At 51.8% G+C, this 24,333-nt stretch overlaps 1 protein-coding gene and 1 long non-coding RNA gene across 3 annotated transcripts in view; one reads left to right on the forward strand and one right to left on the reverse strand.

The window, feature by feature from the left end:
• Window positions 1-24,333, reverse strand: part of cep131 (centrosomal protein 131) — a 41,888-nt gene that overhangs the window by 17,250 nt on the left and 305 nt on the right. The window contains exons 2-19 of the mRNA XM_079756661.1: window positions 23,382-23,581; window positions 22,367-22,461; window positions 19,553-19,664; window positions 18,904-19,028; window positions 17,758-17,862; window positions 16,880-17,116; window positions 16,022-16,139; window positions 13,850-13,978; window positions 13,009-13,189; window positions 11,617-11,714; window positions 11,033-11,230; window positions 10,500-10,691; window positions 10,126-10,263; window positions 9,048-9,173; window positions 8,607-8,723; window positions 7,408-7,437; window positions 5,189-5,291; window positions 4,665-4,866 (exon numbers count right to left, since the gene is read on the reverse strand). Coding sequence (XP_079612787.1) covers window positions 4,665-4,866; window positions 5,189-5,291; window positions 7,408-7,437; window positions 8,607-8,723; window positions 9,048-9,173; window positions 10,126-10,263; window positions 10,500-10,691; window positions 11,033-11,230; window positions 11,617-11,714; window positions 13,009-13,189; window positions 13,850-13,978; window positions 16,022-16,139; window positions 16,880-17,116; window positions 17,758-17,862; window positions 18,904-19,028; window positions 19,553-19,664; window positions 22,367-22,461; window positions 23,382-23,567 — 2,492 coding nt within the window. The 5' untranslated portion in view covers window positions 23,568-23,581. The remainder of the gene's footprint in view (window positions 1-4,664; window positions 4,867-5,188; window positions 5,292-7,407; window positions 7,438-8,606; window positions 8,724-9,047; window positions 9,174-10,125; window positions 10,264-10,499; window positions 10,692-11,032; window positions 11,231-11,616; window positions 11,715-13,008; window positions 13,190-13,849; window positions 13,979-16,021; window positions 16,140-16,879; window positions 17,117-17,757; window positions 17,863-18,903; window positions 19,029-19,552; window positions 19,665-22,366; window positions 22,462-23,381; window positions 23,582-24,333) is intronic.
• Window positions 2,861-3,878, forward strand: LOC307090117. 2 transcript variants are annotated; one of them, XR_013812644.1, is made up of 3 exons: window positions 2,861-2,975; window positions 3,094-3,168; window positions 3,615-3,878. It is a non-coding gene; the product is annotated as an uncharacterized lncRNA (long non-coding RNA). The 2 variants fall into 2 exon arrangements; XR_013812643.1 differs by having other exon boundaries at window positions 3,094-3,878.

Here is a 24,333-nt window from a genome sequence, read left to right on the forward strand (position 1 = left end):
GTCGCACTGGTCGAGTCTCTCACCGTCCATTCCGATGCTCTGCCCAGTGGTTTCCAGCGGGAAGAGGATCATGGACTCCCTGTGATTGGTCATTGGACTGAAGAGGAGATGAGAGCAAAGCAACAGGCCGACCCTGATCTCAGAGTGGTCATTGAGCACAAGGAGTCTGGAGACATGCCCTCACCCACCTTGAGACAAGAGCTTCCAGAACTTGTTTTGTGGCTCCGAGAATGGAAGCGTCTAGAGTTGAGAGGTGGAGTGTTGTACAGAACGCGACAAGAACATGGACGAGTAACACACCAGCTCGTTCTACCAACTGAACTCAGAGCCACAGCACTGAGAGGACTACATGATGATCTAGGCCATCTAGGCATAGAGCGGACCCTCGACCTCGTGAGGTCACGATTCTATTGGCCTAGAATGTCCGCATGTGTCGAGCAGAAGATCAAGAGGTGTGAACGTTGTGTGCGCCGAAAGACTCCAAACGAAAGAGCAGCTCCTCTGTGTAACATCAAGGCCAACAGGCCTTTGGAGCTGGTCTGCATGGATTTTCTCTCGGTGGAGCCTGATCGGAGCAACACAAAAGATATACTGGTACTGACAGACCATTTCACGAAGTACGCAGTCGCGATACCAACTCGAAACCAGAAAGCGCAGACTGTGGCTAAGTGCTTATGGGAAAACTTCCTGGTGCATTATGGATTTCCGGAAAAACTTCTGAGTGACCAGGGTCCAGATTTTGAATCTCGCACCATCAAAGAACTGTGCTCCATCGCTGGCATCCAAAAGGTCAGGACTACCCCTTACCACCCCCGGGGGAATCCAGTGGAGAGATTCAATAGGACCCTCCTCCAGATGTTGGGCACTCTGGAAAATAAAGACAAGTCTTGCTGGCGAGAATTTGTCAAGCCTCTGGTGCACGCCTATAACTGCACGCGGAATGACGTGACCGGATTCAGTCCCTACGAACTAATGTTCGGCAGGCAACCCCGGCTCCCAGTTGATTTGGCGTTCGGTCTCCCTTCCAGCTGTGAACCCAAGTCACATTCCCAGTATGTGCATGACTTAAAGGGCCGCCTAGAGGAAAGCTACCGAGTTGCCACTGAAAATGCCTCAAAGACAGCTGAGCGCAACAAACAACGGTTTGACAAGAGAGTCGTCGAGTCCACACTTGAGGCAGGAGATCGAGTCCTTGTGAGGAATGTTCGGATAAGAGGGAAACACAAGTTGGCCGACAAATGGGAACCAGACATTCACGTAGTGGTCAGACGTGCTGGTGACCTACCTGTGTACTCTGTCAAACCAGAGGGAAAAGATGGACCACTTCGCACCTTACACCGTGACCTCTTACTGCCGTGTGGGTTCTTACCTGTGGCTGAGCCCGAGCAACCTCTGAAGCAGACTATCGGCAAACCTAGAACAAGGAGACAGTTGAGAATGGAAGCCGCAGCCGATTCTGAGGTGGCAGATGACAACTCAGAGTCAGAAGGCAGTGACTACTACTACTACTTACCTGGAGAGACATTGAATTCTGACTTCATTGAAACAAGACTTTTGACCCGGCCAGAGACAGCACCTGCTAAGGAGAGACATCTTGGAGAGACAAAACAACCCACCTCGTCTTCAGCTGGTTGGTTTCCTGCTCCTGTCGACCTGGAAGAAAGGACAGAGACATTAATCATGGAAAAACGACACAGAGGAAAGAGACGTACACCTGAAAGAGGGACAGTACAGTGGATGCCTGTGGAGATCATTCCATCCAAGTCAGAGAAACCTTCAGTTTTCAGGGATGACACCTCAAATGAGCCAAGCTGAGGAACCTCAGCAGTTGTTGTTCCAGAGGCTGAGGTCACCTCAAGGCACAGAGAAACTGATCCCCCCAAAGTGAGAAGAGCTCTGTTTGGAAACTCTCAGGACACCCCCTTTGACATTTCAAGACAGGAGGATGAGACCATACCTGTTCAGCCGAGCATGTCGGAGTCTCCCTCAGAACCAAACATTATGACTGAAAGTCTTCCTGTTTTCTCAGACCTGTCATTCATTGACAGCAGCAAGGATGAAGGATGCTCTGTCAATAATACTTGTGAGGATGTGTCAGTGGACAGGACCAATGAGGGAACTGCAGCTGGGACATCTGGAAGAGGAACCTTTCCAGTCATCGTGGGAGAGAGTGAGGGTGACAGTGTTCCCAGACGTTCCCAGAGGCGTAGAGAACAACCTCAACGACTACAGTATGGTCAACGGGGAAATCCCTTGCTGTCTATAGTCCAGTCCCTCTTCCAAGGCCTCAACCTTGCTTTTGCCGATGCACTCCAGAACCCTGGCTATGCAGACAATCCTCCAAGTAACCCCAAGGCCAATTCATAGTCATGTGGGTGTAATGGGACATACACACCTTTAGAAGGGGAGGGTGTAACCCAGGTTACTAGGCCCTTATCCTAGTCCAGCTATCAGTTAATTGATTAGATCAATAAATTAATAAATGATAAATAAATAAATGTGACAGAAATAAATAAATAGTTGATTTAAAATAATCTTACATAAAATGAATAAATAGGATTTATGATAAAATCATAAATATGTCAATAAATAGATTTAAAAGATTAATATACGCAAGTTTATTTACATCTGTTTTAAAAAGAATGTTTTGTTTATTTCAAGTGTGGCGAATGTGCCTTTCTGGAAGTGTAAAAGATTCAGGTGACATGAGGAGTTCGCGCGATGTGAAGCGGAGTAACCAATCAGACGCCGTCAGGGTGTACGTGCAGGCGTGTTGTTTTTTTTTCTCCCTCTCTGCCGGACCGTCGTCGAGGTGGCTGCATGCTAAGCTTCGGCTGCAGATATTACCGTTTTTGTGAAAGACAGATATTCCAAAGTCTGAATTAACTTTATATCGTCGGCGCAGAGAGCGAAGTCTTTTTCTTTTGCCGTGGTTGGAAGCGGACCGTGTGTTTGTGACGGAGACGGAGGAGAACGTGAGTGCTTATTAGCCGCTACGGCGCTAGCTCCGACCATTAGCCACATGTACTTCGCTAAATTATATTTTTGAGGTTATACATTACTAAACTCCCATGTCCCTGTCTCTTAAAAAAGCGGAATCTGGACAGACGAGCCGTGTATTCTTCCTTGTACCCGGAGTGTGTGTGTGTATGTGAAGTTGAGCCTCTGGTGAGTAGCCTGAACTTAATTGATAAAAGTCTGATGAACGGAGCTGAAATGTGCATCTGCTAATGTTAATATGGATTAGTGAGGCATTAAATTCATGTGTATAGTGTTTTGTTGTTATAATATAATATAAAATTGTTTTATATTACGGTGTTTATGTACATTATTCCCCGCTCTGTATTTTCTCTGAGAGTGAACGGCGGTAGAGAAAAAAAGAGGAAAAGAGAGGGGATGAATGTAAAGAAATATTCCGCCATTTTGGCTCATGTTGATGTTTATATTGTGTTCAGTTCATTTAAAAAGCACAGTAAAAAGTGGTTAAAACAATTATTAAGAAACAATGTTATAATATACATGTATAAATATGTGTTTATATGCATTTATTTACATTTAGAAGTATATTTTATTTACATTAATGATATAGTAACCCCTTCTTTTGGCCTTTATAGGCCGGGTTTTTTTTCTTTGGTATGGATTCCTGGGTTTGAGATCTACACAAAGACTACTTCTTCTGCTGAGGATTTCCTCCTGTTCTGTAAGGTAGAAGGGACCTCAGTGGTCGTGGCGAGCTACCCAAAACAGAGACTGTGATAAATTCAGAGACTGAATTTATTGAAAACTGTGGTCGATATCTCATGTGTGTGTTGACACTGTAAACATTTTATTTTTATTTTATTTCTTTATTCAAAACAATATAACACACTTAAAACTTACCTGTTTGTCGTGTCAATTCCTTACTCTGTCACTCAATGCATTTGCCAGTACCCCTTTCTCCTAGAGCGATCTAGACTTCTGTTTTACTAGTCCACGAGTTAATTAATGCACTGATAAAATATCTGTATCTCTTAGTTTTAAAAAGCAACAATTAGAGCTAAGGCGGGTTACATTAGCGTTATCTTTAGGTTATTTTTAGGAGGCTGTTTTCTTTAAATGATGGTCTTAACTGAGTATCAGTGACCAAATGTGCTTGTATAACTATGTTGAAGAGCCTATCGAAAAATGGCCATGTTTAAAAAAACAACAACATAGAAACCAAACCATTTTAGCTGCACTGTCCCTTTATCAAAACCATGTCAGCAGTCACATTCCTCTGTGCTCAAACATTTTCTTTTTAACTCTTATCTCGAAATGGAAGTCCTGTGACTTCCCTATTCTGATGGTGCTGCAAACAGAATCAAAAATGTACTTTTGCCTATAAGGGCAATTGGCACTTAATCTACGCACTTATTGTATGTTGCATGCCCTGGCACATAAAATAGTACTCAGCATTGTGTATCATCTTACCCTGGCTATCCTTGTTGTGTACGGGGAATGGGTTAACCTAGTGATGGTTAGTGCTCGGCACTGGGTCCTATGAACATCCTCATTGTACCGACCGATAAATGTACTTATTGTAAGTGGCTCTGGATAACAGCGTCTGAGAAACGCCCGGTGTGTGTAAATGTCAGGTGTTGTGTGTGAGGGGGTGTCTGGGCGTGGGTGCCCCCCCCCCCCCATACCTCTGCTTGGCCGTCTCCTTCTCCCGCTGACAGTGCTCGTCCTTCTCCCTCTCCAGCTGCTGCCGCAGCTCTTCGCTCTGCCGGACGTAGCGCTGGGCCGCGCGCTCGTCCGACGTCTGCAGCTCCCCATCGTGGGCGAGCCGCAGACGCTTCAGCTCCTGCTTGTGTTTGGAGATCAGCTTCTGGATCTCTGGCTCCAGGCCTGGGAGGGCGGACACACACAGACACACGGACACACACAAACACGAGCCCGGAGACACACACGAACACGAACCCGGAGACAGACACACAAAAGGTGAAAGACACACACACACACACACGGACACACAGACACACACACTCCGGTTAATGGGTTAACCTAACAATTGTTACTGCTTGGCACTTGTTTTTATGAACATCCTTCTTGTACCCAGAGAGATATATTGTAGTTCCTCTTTCTTCTGGTTGTAAGTGTCTTCAGATGAGAGCGTCTGCTACGCGCCCTGAAGGTAAACGTGACCGTGGACAATGAGCCGTCCACTGACCTTTGACGGTGATCTCTTTAATCTTCTTGGTCTTCTCGTCGATCCACTTCTCCCGACGCACCTTCTCCGTAGCGCTCATCAGCTCCTTCAGCTTCTTGATCTCCTGGAGGGGGGGTGAGGGGGGGGTCCGCTGTGACCACGGTGATACATCGACATTTACCCGCTCATTCTACCACTACTACAGAGGAGGCTGCGGACGCTACATGTCTAGAGTTGCACGTCAAACAGCGATACGGTCCAAGCTGGTTCCAACTTTCACAGTGACTGCATGTGAAGTACACAGTGGCCGTTTGTGATGCCATGGCGATGTAAGGTCATCCTTACATCGCCATGGCATTAATAGTCGCCATGTTGGTGCTGAGGTTGCAGTGGATGTGCAGTTCACGCCCTGTCCCTGCGGAGCCGCTAAACGCCGGAGGTGTGCTTCACGAGACACATTTCCGTGTGAGGTCACATCCTTTGGGTTTCACGCCGGCTCCTCAGCCACAGACATCGCACTGCGACGATGCATCAGCCTCACAAAGCACGGAGCAGGACAGAGGAGGTGATGGAGAAGAGAAGGAAGAACAGGGCCACACAGAGGTGGGAAGGAAGGTGGATGAGAAGGACCCCCAACTGGACTCCCACCGTGCACCCGGCCGCCGTATCTCTGATTAGTTTACCCGGACTAGGGGAACCAGACGGTAACATGGACACCGTCCATCTCCGGCTCTGGTACACAAACAGAGCCGTTCAAACACGGTGTGGACGCACGAGACTGGCAATCATTTTACATTTAACTGAACAAAGTTTAAGAGGACACATCCTCACCTGAACACACAACACAGAGCCCAGCAGATATCCCATCAGGAGGGACCATACCCACACATTTAACATGCACTTCTATATACACAACTCCTCATCCAGTCAGCTTAAACCAAAAAACTGTTGGCTCATTGCACAGAATGTACACAGATAACAGGCAGTTCAGCTGGCAGAGGGAGGCAGTGGGGGGGGCAGAGGGAGGCAGTGGGGGGGGGGGCAGAGGGAGGCAGTGGGGGGGGGGGCAGAGGGAGGCAGTGGGGGGGCAGAGGGAGGCAGTGGGGGGGGGGGGCAGAGGGAGGCAGTGGGGGGGGCAGAGGGAGGCAGTGGGGGGGCAGAGGGAGGCAGTGGGGGGGGGGGGGCAGAGGGAGGCAGTGGGGGGGGGGGGCAGAGGGAGGCAGTGGGGGGGCAGAGGGAGGCAGTGGGGGGGGCAGAGGGAGGCAGTGGGGGGGCAGAGGGAGGCAGTGGGGGGGGCAGAGGGAGGCAGTGGGGGGGCAGAGGGAGGCAGTGGGGGGGGGGGGGCAGAGGGAGGCAGTGGGGGGGGGGGCAGAGGGAGGCAGTGGGGGGGGGGGGCAGAGGGAGGCAGTGGGGGGGGGGGCAGAGGGAGGCAGTGGGGGGGCAGAGGGAGGCAGTGGGGGGGGCAGAGGGAGGCAGTGGGGGGGGCAGAGGGAGGCAGTGGGGGGGCAGAGGGAGGCAGTGGGGGGGGCAGAGGGAGGCAGTGGGGGGGCAGAGGGAGGCAGTGGGGGGGGGGGCAGAGGGAGGCAGTGACGGGGGGGGGGGCAGAGGGAGGCAGTGGGGGGGCAGAGGGAGGCAGTGGGGGGGGGGGGCAGAGGGAGGCAGTGGGGGGGCAGAGGGAGGCAGTGGGGGGGCAGAGGGAGGCAGTGGGGGGGCAGAGGGAGGCAGTGGGGGGGCAGAGGGAGGCAGTGGGGGGGGCAGAGGGAGGCAGTGGGGGGGGGGGGCAGAGGGAGGCAGTGGGGGGGCAGAGGGAGGCAGTGGGGGGGGGGGGCAGAGGGAGGCAGTGGGGGGGCAGAGGGAGGCAGTGGGGGGGCAGAGGGAGGCAGTGGGGGGGCAGAGGGAGGCAGTGGGGGGGGGGGGCAGAGGGAGGCAGTGGGGGGGCAGAGGGAGGCAGTGGGGGGGGCAGAGGGAGGCAGTGGGGGGGGGGGCAGAGGGAGGCAGTGGGGGGGCAGAGGGAGGCAGTGGGGGGGCAGAGGGAGGCAGTGGGGGGGGGGGGCAGAGGGAGGCAGTGGGGGGGCAGAGGGAGGCAGTGGGGGGGGCAGAGGGAGGCAGTGGGGGGGGGGGCAGAGGGAGGCAGTGGGGGGGGGGGCAGAGGGAGGCAGTGGGGGGGCACAGGGTGGTGCTGATGAGGGGGAGACTTGGGGGATGTCCACATGTTGATTTCGGGGAAAAAGAAATATTACCTCACACAAGGGACCCAGAATTTGCCACACCTAAAGCCAGAAAGAAATCCACACACCCAGGGGACAGACAGACAGACAGACAGACAGACAGACAGACAGACAGACAGACAGACAGACAGACAGACAGACAGAGGGAAGGACGGACAGACAGACAGAGGGAAGGACGGACAGACAGAGGGACAGACAGACAGAGGGACGGACAGACAGAGAGACGGACAGACAGACAGAGGGAAGGACGGACAGACAGACAGACAGACAGACAGAGGGAGGGACAGACAGACAGACAGACAGAGGGACAAACAGACAGAGGGAGGGACAGACAGAGAGACAGACAGGTGGACAGAGGGACAGACAAACAGAGGGATGGACAGACAGACAGACAGACAGACAGACAGACAGACAGACAGACAGACAGAGGGAGGGACGGTCAGAGGGACAGACAGACAGGTGGACAGAGGGACAGACAAACAGAGGGATGGACCGACAGACAGACAGACAGACAGACAGACAGAGGGACGGATAAAGTAAGAAGAGAACAAGAGAAAAAGAGAAAGGGGAGAGCAAAACAAAAAAAAGAGACATGGAAAAGACAGTTAGACAATTGCAGCAGCGCCTTGGGATGAACAAATACACTCACATAAGCTGCAGACACCCGAGAGCACCACAGATGTGGATCCAGGAGCACGGCATGCGGGTCTTAATGCACTCTTATGGCCCCCCCCACTTCTGCTGGTTCTGACCCGTCCGGCCTGTCCGGCCCGTCTGACCCGTGTCTCCAGGACCACAGGGCCCCCTGCCCCCCGGTGCCTCTGGCCTTAGGCAGCAGTGGGACGGGGATACAGCCATCCCGTCGGGGGACACGTGTTCAGAGGCAGCGGAGGGTTTGCTGTACATTATCCAGCTCATAACACTGCTACTGCTAATCCCTACAGTAACCCATGACTCTAAAGGTCTGAGGCTGAGGATCAGACGACACCGCAACCCCCCGCTGGAGGCAGGGCTGGGGCGCGGCCCCCCCCCAGCCCGGAGGCAGGGCTGGGGGGCGCCCCCCCCACCCCGGAGGCAGGGCTGGGGGGCGTCGGCCTAACTCTCGGGGTCAACGTGACTTCAGTCGCGGGTGCCACTCTGGCGCGACTCATGCGTTTCAACCCGTTGAAAGCGGTTTAAAGCGGTTTGAAGCGGTTGTGCAGAGCCCTCACCAGGTGGTGTTGCTCCTCCATCTGGGAGATCTTCTTGGTGTACTTCTGGTCCACCTGCTGCAGCTCGGCCACCAGCACCGCACAGCGCTCGCTCAGGGCCTTCTTATCGTCGATCAGCTGTCGGGGAAACGCATCGTCAGGCACGACACGCAGAACAGGAAGAACCCGAGAACACAGCACAGGGTTTCCCACGGCCCTTTACAGCTTCGACGGCCGCATAAACGACACATACCTGGAGCCTTGCCCATGCCTTCATAGAAAAACATATATTATGATACATAAGATTAACATCCAACTGGTTTTAGTACATGCCACACCTCAACCTTATAAGATGGCGCAATTTCATTGGTTTGCTATCTATATAGCAAACCAATATATATATATATATATATATATATATATATATATATATATATATATATATGTGTGTGCGCGTGTTACCTGGTCAATGAACGTCAGGTGTCTCTGAATGGCCGCCTCGTACTGTTCCCGCTGCAGCTGGAAGTTTCTGTTGAGCTCCTTCTCCGTCTCCTTGACGTGGCGCACCGTCAGCGCCCTCTGCTGGGCCTGAGGGGAAGCGCAGGTCGGGGACGCTATTTAATGCAAACACTCCGCTGGCCTGAGACGTCACTGTAGCTTTGAACCCGCTAGCATTAGCATGGTATAATTGTTCTGTTATCATACATTATATATTGCTTCGTAGTCATTTAAATATATTAAACAATTATAATTAAATACACACGTCTGACACCTTTCACCTGTGCTCTGATTGGCTACTGGGTTATGCCGAGTGGTTGAAGATACCAGGGCCGTGTGTGTGTGTGTGTGTGTGTGTGTGTGTGTGTGTGTGTGTGTGTGTGTGTGTGTGTGTGTGTGTGTGTGTGTGTGTGTGTGTGTGTGTGTGTGTGTGTGTGTGTGTGTGTGTGTGTGTGTGTGTGTGTGTGTGCGCGCAAGTGTGCGTGTGCATGTGTTAGTGTGTGCATGTGTTAGTGTGTGCATGTGTTAGTGTGTGTGTGTGCATGTGTTAGTGTGTGCGTGTGCATGTGTTAGTGTGTGCGTGTGCATGTGTTAGTGTGTGCGTGTTCATGTGTTAGTGTGTGCGTGTGCATGTGTTAGTGTGTGCGTGTGCATGTGTTAGTGTGTGCGTGTGCATGTGTTAGTGTGTGCGTGTGCATGTGTTAGTGTGTGCGTGTGCATGTGTTAGTGTGTGCGTGTGCATGTGTTAGTGTGTGCGTGTGCATGTGTTAGTGTTTGCGTGTTCTTGTGTTAGTGTGTGTGTGCGTGTGCATGTGTTAGTGTGTGCATGTGTTAGTGTGTGCATGTGTTAGTGTGTGCGTGTTCATGTGTTAGTGTGTGTGTGTGCATGTGTTAGTGTGTGCGTGTGCATGTGTTAGTGTGTGCGTGTGCATGTGTTAGTGTTTGCGTGTTCATGTGTTAGTGTGTGCGTGTGCATGTGTTAATGTGTGCGTGTGCATGTGTTAGTGTGTGCGTGTGCATGTGTTAGTGTGTGCGTCCTCACCAGCGCGGCCTGCAGCAGGTTGACGGTCCGTCTCTTCTCGGCGAGGTCCAGCTTCAGCCTCATCACAGAGGTCGTGACCTCGGCAGCGGTGGCGGAGGCGTGCTCTAGGCCCACCAGCTCCTCCTCCGACACACCCATCTGACACAACAACAACAACAACAACAACAACAACAGGGGGGCGGGGCCTTCAGTGTGGTTCATCCAACTCGGGCCCCAAACAGAACCCTTATAGACGCTGGCGTCGGCGTTTCGTTGTGTGTGTGTTCAGACCAGCAGACGTTGTGGTGGGCGACGGGCGTGTCCTCTGTGAATGTGTCAGAATTTGTGCATTTTTTGATTGACGTGTCTGTTATTTTCTTGCCCCCCCCCCTCACCTCCCGGTGGGACCCCGAGGTCCCAGAGCGGGGCCGCTCCTGATCCGACCGCTCCATCTCGTCCAGGAAGCTCATGATGCTCTGCAGCTTGGCCTCCGACAGCAGGGCGCCGCCACCGGGCAGCGCTGCATTGTGGGTCATCTGGCCGTGGCGTTCCAGGTTGTCCGTGGTCAGCGAGGTGGAGTCCCCATCCTGAAGGGGGGAGGGACAGGGGTAAGGGTGGGGGGGGTAGATACAGCAGTAACAATAATAGTAGTGAAGTATTATTACTACTACTGTATCTTTTAATAGGAGGTGTTTAAAAAAAAGGATTTGTTCTATAAGACGCCCTATTTTTTATATAGCTCACCCTTAAATGGTATGATAGAAAGTAACATTTTATATCAAAGCAGAAATCGACTGAAGAAGGGCACCTTGTTTTGGCTGAGGGGAGGAGCCTACCTCCCTGTTTGGGCCGGTGGGAGGAGCCTACCTCCCTGTTTGGCAGAGGGGAGGAGCCTACCTCCCTGTTTGGGCTGGGGGGAGGAGCCTACCTCGTCGATCCAGGCGTACTTGTCCCGAGAGAAGCCCTTCCCGGGCTCAGACAGCTTCTCCGGCTCCTCCTCCAGCAGCTTCAGGGTGTCCAGCAGGTCGTTCAGGGTGGTCTTGGACTGGGCGTGGCTCGACTGGGCGTGGGAGGAGGGCGGGGCCAGCCGCTGGTCCTCCACGCTCACAGACCGCTGCAGGATGTCCTGGAAGCACAAGAGCGACGCACACATCGGATGCTTTTACTCAAGAGGGCCGGGGAATACCGTCACTGCACGGAGCCGGGGGGGGGGCCGCCGGGAATAAAACACCGGGAATGGGACACCGGGATAGAACACCGGGATAGAACACCGGGAATGGGACACCGGGATAGAACACCGGGATAGAACACCGGGAATGGAACACCGGGAATGCAACATCGGGAAAGAACACCCGGAATGCAACACCTTCTACATCGTTTCCGGTGTAGTAGTCGAAGTAAAAAGTTGGTGAGTAAGTTAGTAACGTTTAAGAACAAAACAATTGAATCATACATTTGATGAAATGTGATGCAATTAGCAACGGTATGGATGCGAGGTCTCCCATTGGTTACCTGGGAACACTGGGAGCCCCTGCGATTGGACAGAGCCGGGGAGGCGGCCCTGAAGCTGGTGACCTCACAGATGTCGTCCACCGCGTTGCAGATGGAGTCTGAAAGGACAGGCGTTCCCGTTAAGGACTGATGTTACCGTAGTGACCGACCCTCCCCCACAGACTGATGTTACCGCGACGACTGACGCACAACCCCCCCCCCCACTGACCTGTGTTCAGGGTCCAAAACTAACTTTTTCACTTACCAGCCAGGCTGGCTGGTAAGTGAATTTTTTTACCAGCCAGGCAGATATTTTACCAGCCAACCAAATAAAAATTGCTTTTAAGTGTTATGAATTGCTATCAGTATTATTTAACATGTCATTTGGGTCTAATATGCGATTCTCAATCAATATTTTATTGTATATGCACTAATACTAGTAGCAATGTATGTTAAAATATGAATCACTGTTTCTGATTTTAGCTCAACCAGACTGCAACAGCCCTATATAAACATGAATATCTGACCAGTGGTGGACAAAGTATTCAAAGACATGACTTAAGTGAAAGTTCTTTTTTTTTAATTCATGTAAAACCATAACCGTAACCCTAATATTCATTCTTCCGGATTCCACCTACGAAAAACACCGGTCACATACAAAGCGGGGAACATAGGGATGACCCCGTTAGATCGGTCTAGCACACAGTCTATACATTATTTTATCACAGGGAGTAAGTTGTAACGTTACGATGGATGGTTTCCATTTGATAACGAGCGAACGAAGCCATAATATTGATAACTCAGAACGACAACTCACTTCACTCAGTTCAGACAACTATACGCTCAATATACAACAGTTAGGAACCAATCAGATCGCTTGATTTATGCCACCCGTTTTATATATATATATATATATAATTGGTAAATTACGTAAATATATATATATATATATATATATATATTTACGTAATTTACCGTTAAAATATTATTAATATATTCGGGCGCAAACAATCCCAGAATGCACTCGCCCGTGATGTGGGCGGGGCGTGATGTCACGCCCCGCCTTCCCGCAGGCCGCAGCGAGACGTACTTGGAGAACTCTGCTGGAAAGACACGTTACTCTGTCAGGAAACTAGCAGTTCTACTGGGCGCGCCAAACAACACCAATGGGTACGCTGAATGGTGGCATCACGCGCTTACGTGCCAAAAGATCGTCTCTGCTGAAAAGACACATTACTCTGTCAGGAAACTAGCAGATACCAGCGTCGTTCTCCTCCAGTAACGAAAAATTAAATTTTCGCCGGTAAAAAAAATAATAACTCGCCAGAGTGGCGAGTGGTCTTAAAAATTTACCAGCCAGAGACAAAATCTACTCGTAATTGGCGAGTGGCGAGTGTTAGTTTTGGACCCTGCCTGTGTTCCTGGCCTTCAGGTCCGTGGGCGAGGGACGGTCCTTCTGGGCCGTGGGGGCGGGGCTGTTGTTGGCAAGGAGGGTCTGGGCGGGCTTCTTGCGGCCCCCCCGGAGCCCCTCCAGCTCCTGGTCCAGGGCCTGCTGGGCCTCGGCCGCCTGCTGGGCCCGCTTCTGCTGCAGCTCCTGGCCACACCACCAGGGGGAGACATCGCACCGGTCAGTCATGGGAACGGACTTCAACCTTATGTGGTGCAACCCGGTTTAGAGGTGACATGTTAAACCACCAGGTGTGAGTCTGATTAGCCGTTACAAGCCGTTTTGAAAATCTGCCCCTTCTGACATCCCAAGTGGGCGTGTCCACCTAGATGTGTGCTGGATAGATTAGCAACGGCTGGTAGACTGATCTTTCCACCGCACATCTAGGTTGACACGCCCTCTTTTGATGTCAGAAGAGGCACTCACTCTCTACCTGTACGGCGACGCCCCTCCCCCTCACTCTCTACCTGTACGGCGACGCCCCTCCCCCTCACTCTCTACCTGTACGGCGACGCCCCTCCCCCTCACTCTCTACCTGTACGGCGACGCCCCTCCCCCTCACTCTCTACCTGTACGGCGACGCCCCTCCCCCTCACTCTCTACCTGTACGGCGACGCCCCTCCCCCTCACTCTCTACCTGTACGGCGACGCCCCTCCCCCTCACTCTCTACCTGTATGGCGACGCCCCTCCCCCTCACTCTCTACCTGTATGGCGACGCCCCTCCCCCTCACTCTCTACCTGTACGGCGACGCCCCTCCCCCTCACTCTCTACCTGTACGGCGACGCCCCTCCCCCTCACTCTCTACCTGTATGGCGGAGAGGCGGGCCAGGCGGGCCTTCTCCTCACGGACGCGCCTCCTCTCCTCCTCCTTCCTCCTCCTCTGCTGCTGCTGGGCCTCTGGGCTCGGCTCCTGCTCCGCTCGCTGCTCCCAGTCCTGGGAGGAGGAGCACAGAGCCATGAGGAGGAGGAGGAGGAGGAGAAGCAAAGAGCCATGAGGAGGAGGAGGAGGAGGAGGAGGAGGAGGAGCACAGAGCCATGAGGAGCAGACAGGAGGAGGAGGAGGAGGAGCACAGAGCGTGGAGGAGACAGGAGGAGGAGGAGCACAGAGCGTGGAGGAGGAGGAGGAGGAGGAGCACAGAGCCATGAGGAGCAGACAGGAGGAGGAGGAGGAGGAGGAGCACAGAGCCATGAGGAGGAGGAGGAGGAGGTGGAGGAGCACAGAGCCATGAGGAGCAGAGAGGAGGAGGAGGAGGAGCACAGAGCCATGAGGAGCAGACAGGAGGAGGAGGAGGAGGAGGAGGAGGAGGAGGAGGAGGAGGAGCACAGAGCCATGAGGAGCAGACAGGAGGAGGAGGAGGAGGAGGAGGCTAGAGACTGGGGAAGGGAGGTGGACAGAGGTTTACGTTGAGGGCGTTTAGCAGACGCTGTTATCCAGAGCATTTATCAGAAGAAAGAGGAACAACAATATGGCTGTCGGTACAGTAAGGTTGTTCATAGAACCCAGTGCCAAGCACTAACCATCACTAGGTTAACCCATTCCCGTATACAACAAGGATAGCTAGGGTAAGATGATACACAATGCTAAGTACAGTTTTTAAGTGTGTACATTAAGTGCCAGGACGTACAACATACAATAAGTGTGTACATTAAGTGCCAGGACATACAACACACAATAAGTGTGTACATTAAGTGCCAGGACGTACAACACACAATAAGTGTGTACATTAAGTGCCAGGACGTACAACACACAATAAGTGTGTACATTAAGTGCAGGACGTACAGCATACAGTAAGTGTGTACATTAAGTGCCAGGACGTACAACACACAATAAGTGTGTACATTAAGTGCCAGGACGTACAACACACAATAAGTGTGTACATTAAGTGCCAGGACGTACAACACACAATAAGTGTGTACATTAAGTGCAGGACGTACAACACACAATAAGTGTGTATATTAAGTGCAGGACGTACAGCATACAGTAAGTGTGTAAGAGGGGTGGGGGGGTGGCTATGCAGAGTCCAGTGCTGTGTTTCAATATCCATACTTCCATGAGTACACTTAAAGGTAGTACACTATCAGCACTCATTAATTGCGCTGATTTTCAGATGTCAGTGTTGTTCCAAATCAAATACTCTGTGGGGCACTAACCGGAAATTACAAGCAACTGCTGCTCCTCCCCCGCAATAAACATCCCTTTGAACGGTGAACTCTTTACGCAAAGTAGCTGCTATAAAAACTACGAAAATGCCTCCATTAATGCAGGAAATGTGGAAAATGCGCTGACCTGGGCTCAGCCTGGCTCCGCCTCTTCCGCTACTTAGCTAAGATGGCTGCCGTTGAGCACGAACAGAGTACATCGATCCAACACTCCGAGGTTTGACCTTTTGGAGTACCCCATCCGGGTCCTTTCAGTACACTTCTTTTCGCCCCGATCTTAATTGGAACGCCCTACGCTCTCAATCTAAGTACAGTGAGTACGGATGGGGTTGATATTGGAACGCGCCCTACGTTCTCAACCTAAGTACAGTGAGTACGGATGGTGTTGATATTGGAACGCGCCCTACGTTCTCAACCTAAGTACAGTGAGTACGGATGGGGTTGATATTGGAGCGCGCCCTACGTTCTCAACCTAAGTACAGTGAGTACGGATGGTGTTGATATTGGAACGCGCCCTACGTTCTCAACCTAAGTACAGTGAGTACGGATGGTGTTGATATTGGAACGCGCCCTACGTTCTCAACCTAAGTACAGTGAGTACGGATGGTGTTGATATTGGAACGCGCCCTACGTTCTCAACCTAAGTACAGTGAGTATGGATGGTGTTGATATTGGAACGCGCCCTACGTTCTCAACCTAAGTACAGTGAGTACGGATGGTGTTGATATTGGAACGCGCCCTACGTTCTCAACCTAAGTACAGTGAGTACGGATGGTGTTGATATTGGAACGAGGAGGACCACCAGCAGGGGGCATACCTCCTTCCTGGCGGCCAGCAGCCTCCTGAGGGCGGCCTGGCCCCTGCGGCCCCGCTCGGCGTGGCGCCGGTACCAGCGCTGGATGGTGACCGCCGCCTGGTTCACCTGCTGGATGAACCTGCACGCACACACACACACACGCACACATACACACACTTTAACATTCTATGCAACCAATACCACATTGGAAGCCTGTATTTAAAGTAGAAGGGATATTTGCAGTAGATGTTAGTAGTTAGTAGCAGTAGCAGCAGATAGTAGTTAGTAGCGATAGTAGTTAGTAGTTAGCAGCAGTAGTTAGCAGCAGCAGTTAGCAGCAGTAGTTAGTAGTAAGCAGCAGTAGTTAGCAGCAGTAGTTAGTAGTAAGCAGCAGTAGTTAGCAGCAGTAGTTAACAGCAGTAGTTAGTAGCAGTAGTTAGTAGTTAGCAGCTGTGGTTAATAGCAGTAGTTAGTAGCAGTAGTAAGTAGTTAGCAGCAGTGAGCAGCAGTAGTTAGTAGTTAGCAGCAGTAGTTAGCAGCAGTAGTTAGTAGTTAGCAGCAGTTAGCAGCAGTAGTTAGCAGCAGTAGTTAGCAGCAGTAGTTAGCAGCAGTAGTTAGTAGTTAGCAGCAGTAGTTAGCAGCAGTGAGCAGCAGTAGTTAGTAGTTAGCAGCAGTAGTTAGCAGCAGTAGTTAGCAGCAGTAGTTAGCAGCAGTGAGCAGCAGTAGTTAGTAGTTAGCAGCAGCAGTGAGCAGCAGTAGTTAGTAGTTAGCAGCAGTAGTTAGCAGCAGTAGTTAGTAGTTAGCAGCAGTAGTTAGCAGCAGTAGTTAGCAGCAGTAGTTAGCAGCAGTAGTTAGTAATCAGTTCCTGTGAACTCTGACCTCTCCGCCTCCTGCTCCGTGACCTCCCTCCTGCGGGCGGGGGCGGAGCTGCCCTGGGGGGCGGAGCTGCCCTGGGGGGCGGGGCCGCCCTGGGGGGCGGGGCTGCCCTGGGGGGCGCCCCGCCCCGTGGGCGAGGCGGCGGTGGGGGACGCGGCCGAGGCGAAGTTCTTCTGGGACTTGGTGACGGAGCCTTGCTCCAGAGACGCCTCGTCGTTCCCCGTGGCCTTGAGCAGGTTACTGGGGGGGGGGGGGGGGCACAGAGGGGAGAGGAACACCATGAGCCACCGGGTCAACGCCTGGGCCCTGGGCAGAGGCCCCCCTCCAGGGCCCGGCTGACAGACTGGAGGAGCTCCAGGGTTCTCTGGTGTCAGCGGCGGCTCCTAGCCTGGCGGTTGGTCGCTGTTGCTAGGGAGAGAGTTCAGGTGAGCACCCACAGGGTCCCAGCTTGTCAAATGTGGGCACTTTGGGATCATTTCTGGGGTATTAGAGTAATTTGCCTCCATGCTATTGGCATCTATTATGTTCTGTTATGTTACGTTGATTTAAATAATAATGGTGGAACTGTGGAACCCCAACACCTTAAGTTAAACCACAGAAAACATCACATTAGCACAAAAAAAAAATCATAATATTGCATCGGAATATTTACAAAATCGCGTCATGGCGTCATGTCTCTCAAAAACTGTTTCCATTATCTTCAATCAGTCACCAATCAGTCACCAATCAGTCACCAACCAGTCACAAAACAGTCACAAACCAGCCACAAAACAGTCACAAACCAGCCACAAATCAGTCGAGAGACGTCTTGGATAACGTCGGGGCCCTACATCGGCTCCTGGGGCAGCGGGGGGCGTGGCTCTCAGAGGGGCGGGTCTTACTTGAAGGTGGGCCTCTGATTGGAGCTCTTTGGGGTGAGGGGTTTCTCAGAGTAGTTGTTGTGTAGGATGGTGGTGACGGAGTTACCCACTGCGCCTTTGTTACTCCTGGAAACACAATGGATCCCTTCAACACGCACACATCTCCACACTGAATGGGTTGTTTTAATAACACATTTCACAAATCTAATTGAAATGAAACATTGAAAAAATATATAATTGCAGTCAAATATTTACAAAAATGTCATTAAAAATGAACTAATATAAATATATACACCGTAAATTATTTAAACCAATTACGCTCTTCTCATACGGAGAAACAGTTCCCATCTACAAACAACATTTTTACAGTCGTCGTCTCCAAACTGCAGCACACACTGGGCCCCTCTCCCTCTGCAGATAGTTTAGTATTTAGCGATGTCACAGTGGAACGGCCAGAGGCCTGCAGCGACAGTATCGGCTGTCTCCATCAGCAGGTAGGAAACATGAGACGGAGGGGGAAGAAAAGCCCCACAATGCAGCTGGGCCATGAGTACCTCACTAAGGGACTGGCTTTCCCCCTGCGTCCTGATATATACTGTGTGTGTGTGTGTGTGTGTGTGTGTGTGTGTGCTTGCGTCTGTGTGTGTTTGTATGTGTGCGAGTGTGTGTGATTCCGTGTCTGTGTGCGAGTGCCAGTGCTATTGCGAATGTGTGTCTGCATGTGTGCTTGCGTTTGTGTGTCTGCGTGTGTCTATGTCTATGTCAAAGTCCGTGCGTGCGTGTGTGTGTGTGTGTTCTTGCGTCTATGTGCGTGCGTGGTTGCGTCTGTGTGTGTGCGTTCGTGTGTGTGCATTCTTGCGTCTATGTGCGTGCGTTCGTGTGCTTGCGTTTTTGCGTCTGTGTGCGTGCGTTCTTGCGTCTGTGTGCGTGCGTTCTTGCGTCTGTGTGCGTGCGTTCTTGCGTCTGTGCGTTCGTGTGCGTACGTTCTTGCATCTGTGTGCGTGCGTTCTTGCGTCTGTGTGCCTGCATGCTTGCGTCTGTGTGCGTGCGTTCTTGCGTCTGTGAGCGTGCGTTCTTGCGTCTGTGAGCGTGCGTTCTTGCGTCTGTGTGCCTGCATGCTTGCGTCTGTGTGCGTGCGTTCGTGTGTGTGCCAGCGACGCCGCCCACCTGTTGTTGGCGGTGAAGTTGGCAGCCAGGGTGCGGCCGGTCTCCCTCCTCCTCCCCGTCTGGGAGTCCACGCTGCCAGCACTGCGGACGCTGCCCGCCAGGGGGAGCGCTCTGGGCTGGTCGTCCTGGGAACACAAGCCCACAGTTTCATTTATTTTACAACCTTTTTTTTTTTTTCTTTCAGCATTGTGAGGGAGGGAACCGAGAGTGACAGAGCAAAACACCATTGGCAGATTTGGAATCACTTAAAGTAAACACTTATTAGTTGTTATTATTGTCAACATTATTCTGACTAAAACACACGGAATGAACGCTCTCGAGGTTAACGGTAAATGGTCTGCATTTCTACAGCGCTTTTCTAACCAGAGGCCACTCAGAGTGCTTTACAACACCGCTCAACATTCACCCATTCATGCACACATTCACACACCGACAGCGGAGTCAGCCACGCAGGGCGACAGCCAGCTGGTCGGGAGCTGTCAGGGTGAGGCGTCTCGCTCAGGACACCTCGACAGCTAGGAGGAGCAGGGATCGAACCGGCAACCTTCAGATTACCAGCCGACCCGCTCTACCTCCTGAGCCACATGGTAACATGAAGGGACAGAGTGAGTCCAGGGGTGAGCTCTAGTGGATCTAATGGGTCCAGTACCAGTATGTTCCATGTGGTCCTGTCTGGCGACGCCTTGCTGAGGCTGGCCAGCTTCCTGCGTCCGTCTGAGCTGCTGTCGAACACGGCCAAGAAGTCGTCTCTGGGCTCCTCGCTGGGGAAACAGAGCACAGCACCAGGCTGTTGGTTAAGGGCTTCAGACTGGAACCTTCTCAGCCCGCAGAAAAAGAGTGATCCATTGTGATGACGAGGTGAGATGATCTAATGTATGATGGGCCACTTCCTGCTGTTTATAAGGGCAGTGAACAGGGATTCAGCTGCCGGCTTGGCCGCCTAGCTTCCGCGACGCTAGCGCCCGCGTGAAGGTTTGAGTTGTTTCATGTGAACGGTTAGGGAGGTTCTTACAATAACCTTTTCCATTCTAACGTTTATTGAATTCATAATTGCCCATTCTGTGTGGATTGAGGACATGAGAAATGAGATGAGAAAAAACACAAATATTCAAATAACCCTACAGACATATTCTGCACCATTAACTTGCTGACATAAAGGATTTTCTAAACCTCTAACTGAGAACTGAACTGTTCGCCGCTCCCCAACTGAGCCCCGATCTGCCCGCTAACGTTTAAAACAGGACCAGCACATGGCCTGCAGGTTTCACATATCCCCCCCCCCAGCCCGGGTCCCAGTAACAACACGCTCGGTCCGCGGGTGAGCGAGGCCGGGGCCGCCGGCAGAGCCTCTGGATCCAGAGGACATGTGACGACAGCTGGGATACAGCCCCCTCCCGGCCGGGCCCCCGTCTACCAGACCGGCCGAACAGAGAGCCAGCGTATGGGATGGACTCCACGCCAAGCTGTCAGTGTGAGTGTGAGTGAGGGAGTGTGAGTGTGTGTGTCTCGGCGGGTGTGTGTGTGTGTGAGTGTGTACCTGTGTCGGTGAGTGTGTGTGTGTGTTTGTGTGTGTTCAAATGTTGACACCCATGGCCCGTGGCCCGTCACACCCCCCCCCCTCCTCAAATAGCTCGGGCGTAACTGGTAACTGCAGGGTGACCTCCAGTCTGGCCTAGCCTCCTTTGGCATCTGCGTTTGATACTTAGTGCTGTGTGTGTGTGTGTGTGTGTGTGTGTGTGTGTGTGTGTGTGTGTGTGTGTGTCTCAATAGAAGTGTATGCATGTGAGCATAAAGGAAAGAGAGCGGCTGATGGGACAGCGGAGGCGTGGGGGGGCAGAGCCAGCTGGCCTCATGAAGAGCAATCTGGACTCAGCAACGCACACCCTGCATTCCTATAGACCCTCGCCTAGGAGAGAGAGAGAGAGAGAGAGAGAGAGGGAGAGAGAGAGAGAGAGAGAGAGAGAGAAAGAGAGAATGACAGAGAGAGAGAGAGAAAGAGAAAGAGAGAACGACAGAGAGAGAGAGAGAAAGAGAGAGAGAGAGAGGGAGAGAGAGAGAGAGAGAGAGAGAGAACGACAGAGAGAGAGAGAGAGAGAGAGAGAGAGGGAGAGACAGAGAGAGAGAGAGAACGACAGAGAGAGAGAGAGAGAGGGAGAGACAGAGAGAGAGAGAGAACGACAGAGAGAGAGAGAGAGAGAGAGAGAGAGAGAGAGAGAGAGAGAGAGAGAGAGAGAGAAGGCGAGAGAGAGAGAGAGAGAGGAGAGAGAGAGAGAGATGAGAGAGAGAGAAGAGAGAGAGAGAGAGAGAGAGAGAGAGAGAGAGAGAGAGAGAGAGAGAGAGAGAGAGAGAGAGAGAGAGAGAGAGGGTATGGTGAGGTGGGGTTGGGGGCGTAGGGTGAAGGCGGCAGCTGTCCAACAATGGAGTCAGGCACACACTCCTCCTTTCACCGCTGGGGGGGTAGGTCCCTCCCACCTGGGACAAAGCAGGGCTCTCGCTTTGCTTCCAGCATTACGAGACCCCCCCTCCCCATCACCACCATCATCAACTCCTCTTTCTGAATGGGGCAGCAGCCTCCGCCCTATTGTCCCCCCCCCCCCCCGGACAGAGCCTCTGGGCTGACAGCTGTTGCCCACTGAAGGCTGGTGCACTGCCTTTAAAAGAGACTCCACGTGAACATGCTGCCTGTGCTACACACACACACACACACACACACACACACACACACAACACAGCCAAAACACACACACACACACACACACAGCCAAAACACACACACACACACACACACACAGCCAAAACACACACACACACACAGCCAAAACACACACACACTTCCAAAAAGACACCCACACGCTCCAAAAAACAGACCAACACAAAAACACATACACTTCCAAAAACACACACATACACTTCCAAAAACACCCACACACACTACAAAAACACGCACACTTCCAAAAAGACTCACACATACTCGAACAAACAGACACACACCCACACACACACTCCCAAAAACACACACACACACACAACACTGGACAGGTTGAGTGCTGCCAGGACCACAGACTGTCGATTGTCTCGTTTTGTAGCCGACTGTTTCCACAGCCGACCCAGCCTCCATTACTGTGCAGAGTTTAAATATAAAATAGAGTCATCACAATGAAAGAAAACATGATGAAATGGACGTCCCTCGGCCGTCTGAGACGTTTGGGAGACTCGGACGAGTTCAGGAACAGATCTGTTCCGTGTGTTCGGCTGTGATGGAAGCTTTGGAACCGCGCGGACGCCGTCTGCTCCGGTTCAACACGCAACGTCTGAGAGCGTTGGCGGGGGGAGGACCTGAGCCATCAAATACTCTGATGGGTGGTGAGCACACCACCGTCTGTGTGTGTGTGTGTGTGTGTGTGTGTGTGTGTGTGTGTGTGTGTGTGTGTGTGTGTGTGTGTGTGTGTGTGTGTGTGTGTACCTTAAGCTGATGTTGGCCTGCTGGTTGACCTGCGTCGTGCTGTTGGACCGCCGCAGGTTCTTGATGGAGCGGGAGCCTCCAAGGCTAGCATCACTCTGAGGAACACACACACATTCATGAGCACCTAGCATGTTAGCATCACACACACATTCATGAGCACCTAGCATGTTAGCATCACACACACATTCATGAGCACCTAGCATGTTAGCATCACACACACATTGATGTTAGCATCACACACACATTCATGAGCACCTAGCATGTTAGCATCACACACACATTCATGAGCACCTAGCATGTTAGCATCACACACACATTGATGTTAGCATCACACACACATTCATGAGCACCTAGCATGTTAACATCACACACACATTGATGTTAGCATCACACACACATTCATGAGCACCTATCATGTTAGCATCACACACACATTCATGAGCACCTAGCATGTTAGCATCACACACACATTCATGAGAACCTAGCATGATAGCATTCCTCTGAGTACACACACTCACACACGCACACGCACACGCACAGCATTTTTCACCTTCCACTCAGAGAACAGCAGTTCCATTAGGCTTTACTGTAGTAAACTAAAGTGCATACTCCATTACCTCACCTAACTTAGAGGCATGTTAGATATTAAGTCCAAATACTTGGATACATTGAGCTTTCTTGCTGCTAACATTCTTTCGCTGCTAATCTATATTGTACACATTATATTTCACACTATTGTTCATTCTGAAGTCTTATCTGTATTTATTTGACCTTATTTTGACTGTGTCTGCTCTGTCCACTGCGACTGCTGTCAGACGTACGTTCTGCCTTTGTGGACGAGTAAAGAGCCACCTTATTCATCCATCCAGCGGATCATCACACGTGACAAAGAGTATTCAGCAGCCCAAGCACAACGCCCCTCTGGAGCTGACAATCGGCCCCTGGACCGGGCGACTAAAACCACGTTCTCCCTCCTCTCTCCGTCCCTATACCCCCCCGGTACAGTGGCGCTCACCAGCGTGTTGCGTTTCCCCTTGCTGTCCGAGGCCACCGAGATGGAGCGGGTGAAGGCCTTCCCCGGAGCGGCGGCACTGCCGGGCCGTTTGGACACGGAGAGCTGGGAACCGGACAGGCTGAGGTCCAGGGGGTCCCCCGGAGCCAGGCTGGAGGCGGACGGGGGGCTGCGGCTGCTCCGATGCATCACCTCTCAAGAGCCTGGGTTAGGGGGGGGGAGAGGGGAAGGGAGAGAGGGAGAGCGAGAGCAATACGATTAAAAAACAGAGCGAGACGCACACACTCAAACAGAAACACAGAGATAGAAATAAATAAAATAAGAAAACAGCGATACAGACAGCGCGAGAGACACGCACACACACACGCACACACACACACGCACACACACACACACACACACACACACACACACACACACACACACACACACACACACACACAGCAGACCTAAAGACTTCCCCAGACCCACGCAGGGTAAACAAGTCACCTTCCCCGTTGGTTTCCCTGGCGACCAACAACAAACTCTCTGCGGGAGGCGTCGCCACAGCATGGAGACGTTAACGTTACACACCTACGCGTTAAGGGCTTTAAAACACCGTGTACCACAGATATCACACCAGATACAACGCGATATAACGATGACAGAAGGAACGTCAGACGTCTTTACATTACAACATACATATCCCGAGCAAGACGTGTCTGGTTAGTCATCATATATGAGACAAATATCATTTATATGAGATAAATAACATTTATGTGAGACATAAATCATTGAGACGAGACATAAGCGGTCTTCTGATAGAAGTATAAGCTGGTCCTGAGGTGTTACTGGTATGCTGTTTCCAAACAACAAGGCCAGTGGGAGAGATGGGATCTCACCAGACTGTTGTTCTGGGAAACCATCCAACCAGACCCTGACATCCCAACCGGGTTTATCGTGACTCAAATTGATT

Source organism: Pollachius pollachius, assembly GCF_949987615.1.
Source record: "Pollachius pollachius genome assembly, chromosome: 19".
NCBI lineage: Eukaryota > Metazoa > Chordata > Actinopteri > Gadiformes > Gadidae > Pollachius > Pollachius pollachius.